Consider the following 3,671-nt stretch of genomic DNA (forward strand, 5'->3'; position numbering starts at 1 on the left):
TAATATCTAAGCCTAACGTGATTTGCAAAACTCTTTCTCAGCTCCCCAACTAGCACTTACCATGCGTATGGATCTTAAAGTGTTGCGGAGATGGGATCATGGGATATTGTTGGCTCTCCTCCACACACAGAAAATGTATACATTACTTATATACATACATATATATATATAGAATTATGATATACTGTTCACCAACCCTGTTTAAACCGTACCAACAGCATTGTACATAAGGTATTCATGATATATCAAGCATGCTCTGAACTCACACCGGCCAACTATAAATTTACTCTTGTTACTTAGGCAACATTGAGATTTTTACGGTAAAATACGAAAAACAATGCTAACACAATACTGTTAGTATTATTAATGCGAATTCGTTCTGATATCGTTAGAATGTATCAGGAATAAGGATTTATCAATTTTTTTTTTATATAAATACAATTTCTTTTTTCGTTTTGTACTCAATTAAACATTCACAAACATGCACTACAATAGAGAGTAAAATACGAAAAACAATACTAACACAATACTGTTAGTATTATTAATGCGAATTCGTTCTGATATCGTTAGATTTTTTTATATAAATACAATTTTTTTTCTTTTCGTTTTGTACTCAATTAAACATTCACAAACATGCACTACAATAGAGTATTTCGATGAAAACTCCTAAAACAAAATTACACCCTCATATATTTTCAGGGTCCTATGTGACAAAAATCTTACAAAATAGTTTTTTAGTGTATTATAAGATGGCAGAGATTGATACTTCCACAAGACTAGGAAGGTTTGGCTTTACCGTCACTCATGGATAAACGGCACAAACAAATTGTAGTTTGGCACCACGTTTATCATGCAGTTTACATAAATTATGCTAGTGTTAACAAGGTTTCACACCCTAAAGATATTAACGTTGATGTTCTGTACAAATCAAGGCTTCTTTGAAGGGGAAAAAAAAAAAAGGGCACTTGGAAGAAAATCTATTCATTAAATTCAAAAGACTATTGGAAGGTTCTAACGTATACATTCTAATGTACGTTAACAAAACAAAGATAAAGTCTTTAAAAAAAATAAAAAAGAGTGAAACAAACAGAAGATTAAAAGAAAATTCCACGTCTGTGGACATCATGTTTATCAATTTCCTTGATGGCAGTTTTAAAATAAAAGAGAAAAAAAGAATATTGAGAAAAGTCTTAGGTGGCGTTTGGTTCATAGATTCAAACTATGTGATTAGAATCATTTTCGATTTATGTGTCTTTTTTATGAGAGAAAATACTATAGCGAATCACGAACCATGATTTGAATCAAGAAACGAATCTATGTACTAAACAGACTCTTAAATTACTTCGAAGTTTTCAAACTAACCCAACAAAAAAGGCAAAATACTTTTAACAAGTAAATAAAAAAGAATTCCATAATCGATAGCCAAAATTAGAATCCAAAGCGAAATTCTTGTATAAAATTTGGAACAGAATTAATTTTTCGGATGTAAATTAACTAATCCTATTTTAATTGCATCTATTGCGGGTCCACCCCGTTCACTTGGATTTTGGCGTTTTTCTTTGCCTCGGGCTCCACTCTCTCTATATATAGTCATGTCCTTTGGTATCGCCTTTTACCGATACGCACAACAATTCATAAACGGAGCAACCAAAAAAAAAAAAAAAAAGACGTAACGCATATATTGCAGAAGACACAGTGACAGTGTTTGGAAGATGAGAAAGTGAACGAGAAAAACAGAAGATGGCAGCAATTCAGAGGAAAAAGCTCAGAGCTTGTCGCAGAGCCACAGAGAAATTGGACTTCTTCGATGGATTGCCGGACGATCTCGTCGTTTGCATTCTCGGCAAGCTCAGCGCCTCCGCTTCTTCTCCCTCCGATTTCGTCAGCATTCTCCTCACGTAAGCTCTTCCGTTTTCCGAGAAAATGAAAATTTTTTCTCTGTTTCGTTTGATTTTGTTTTCTTCTTTGTCTTATTATCGAACATTTCTGTTCGCAGATGCAAAAGATTCCACCGGTTAGGTCTCCATCCTTTGGTGCTATCCAAAGCGAGTCGAGAAACGTTTGCGATTAGAGCCGCGAACTGGTCGGATTCCGCTCACCGGTTTCTGAAACAGTCCGCCGGCGCCGGCAACGTCGAGGCCTGTTACACTCTCGGAATGGTGAGCCAAATGCCTGTTTAGATATATATATATATATATACATATATGTATAAGTATATATATGCATATATATGCGAAGGAAAGAGTTTTTTGTGATGAAAGGAATTTTGTTATTTATGTAACAGATCCGATTTTACTGCTTACAAAACCGAGGGAGCGGAGCGTCGCTGATGGCGAAGGCGGCAATTAAGTCGCACGCGCCGGCGTTGTACTCGCTCGCGGTGATCCAGTTCAACGGCAGCGGAGCTTCAAAGGGCGACAAGGACCTATGCGCCGGCGTCTCGTTGTGCGCACGCGCCGCCTTCCTCGGCCACGTGGACGCCCTCCGCGAGCTCGGCCACTGCCTCCAAGACGGCTACGGCGTCCGGAAGAACGTCGCCGAAGGGCGGCGCCTCCTCGTCCAGGCGAACGCGCGCGAGCTCGTGGCGGGGCTCCGGTCGATGACGTGGCAGCCACAGCTCCACCGGCTCTGCTCTTCCACTACAACGACGTCGTTTTGCTGCCCTCTGCTGAGCGACTTCGGGTGCCCCGTTCCGGTTCCCGAGGTCCATCCGGCGAACCGGTTCTTGAGGGAGTGGTTTGGGCTTGGCCGGGGAGGTTTGGGCCATAAGTTGAGGCTGTGCGCGCACGGCGGCTGCGGGAGGCCCGAAACGAGGCCTCACGAGTTTCGGAGGTGTTCGGTTTGTGGGAAGGTGAATTACTGCTCCCGTGGGTGTCAAGCGCTTGACTGGAAGGTGAGGCATAAGGGCGAATGCAGTCCCGGCGAGCAGCGGTGGCTGGAGGAGGACGGCGGCGGAGAGATTGGTGGCGGCGGTGGGATGGAGATGGTGGAGGGTGAGGATGATGGTGAGAACGTGATTATTGGATAATGGGAAATTGAATTTGCTGTCTTTTATTTATTTTTTATTATGGGGTAAGAGATTTTGTTGGGGTTCGGCAGTGCCGTTTTGGTTTCTGTCTGTACAGGTGGGGAAATGCTTTTGGGAAATTAATTGTGTATGCATGGAGGCATTGGCAAAATTTGGGTTTACATTTTTCTAACCAAATTTGGTGTTGCTAATTATCCTCATTAATTTTCAGTCGGTCACAAATTTATTTCTGTATGTAAATTATTGATTTTATCAAATTTTAACCAATAACACATTCATGTTTCTACCCAAAAAACAAACAAAAAACCTCATTCATGTTATAAACTACGAGACTCGTGAACAATTAAGAAAAAAGAAAACCTATGACCGTTATCACCGATGTTTTTTTTTTTATTTGGAAAATTTTATATTAATACCTTACATTTTAGCAGAATTACCTTTTAGTATTATGTGTTTTTAATAATTTTAAATTAGTAACTTGATGTTTTAAAAAATCATTTTTTAGTATCTTAAGGTCATTTTTTAGAATGTAAAATGTTAAAGTTACTATTCTCATTAATTAACTAAAAAACTAGTAATAATTTAGAAAAATTCTGAAATTTTTTTAAACATTTAAAAAATAGAAATAATACTTTAAATTAAA

The 3,671-nt window shown here is 38.9% G+C and overlaps 1 protein-coding gene across 1 annotated transcript; it reads left to right on the plus strand.

Moving 5' to 3' along the window:
* The first annotated feature begins 1,628 nt into the window (after positions 1-1,628).
* LOC21388972 (F-box protein At5g50450) lies at positions 1,629-3,313 on the plus strand. The gene is made up of 3 exons (XM_010105733.2): positions 1,629-1,898; positions 1,997-2,159; positions 2,285-3,313. Exons 1-3 carry the CDS (start codon positions 1,741-1,743, stop codon positions 3,026-3,028), a joined length of 1,065 nt encoding a protein of 354 aa, XP_010104035.1. The 5' UTR covers positions 1,629-1,740; the 3' UTR covers positions 3,029-3,313.
* Positions 3,314-3,671: the final 358 nt, after the last annotated feature.

This window comes from Morus notabilis, unplaced genomic scaffold (genome assembly GCF_000414095.1).
Source record: "Morus notabilis unplaced genomic scaffold, ASM41409v2 Scaffold2758, whole genome shotgun sequence".
NCBI lineage: Eukaryota > Viridiplantae > Streptophyta > Magnoliopsida > Rosales > Moraceae > Morus > Morus notabilis.

What these genes read in the sequence shown, in the direction of transcription:
- LOC21388972 (XM_010105733.2), top strand. Translation starts at nt 1,741, where the DNA reads ATGGCAGCAATTCAGAGGAAAAAGCTCAGAGCTTGTCGCAGAGCCACA. An exon ending in TTCGTCAGCATTCTCCTCAC is followed by an intron (nt 1,899 to 1,996) that starts GTAAGCTCTTCC and finishes TTCTGTTCGCAG; the next exon opens with ATGCAAAAGATTCCACCGGT. An exon ending in CCTGTTACACTCTCGGAATG is followed by an intron (nt 2,160 to 2,284) that starts GTGAGCCAAATG and finishes TTTATGTAACAG; the next exon opens with ATCCGATTTTACTGCTTACA.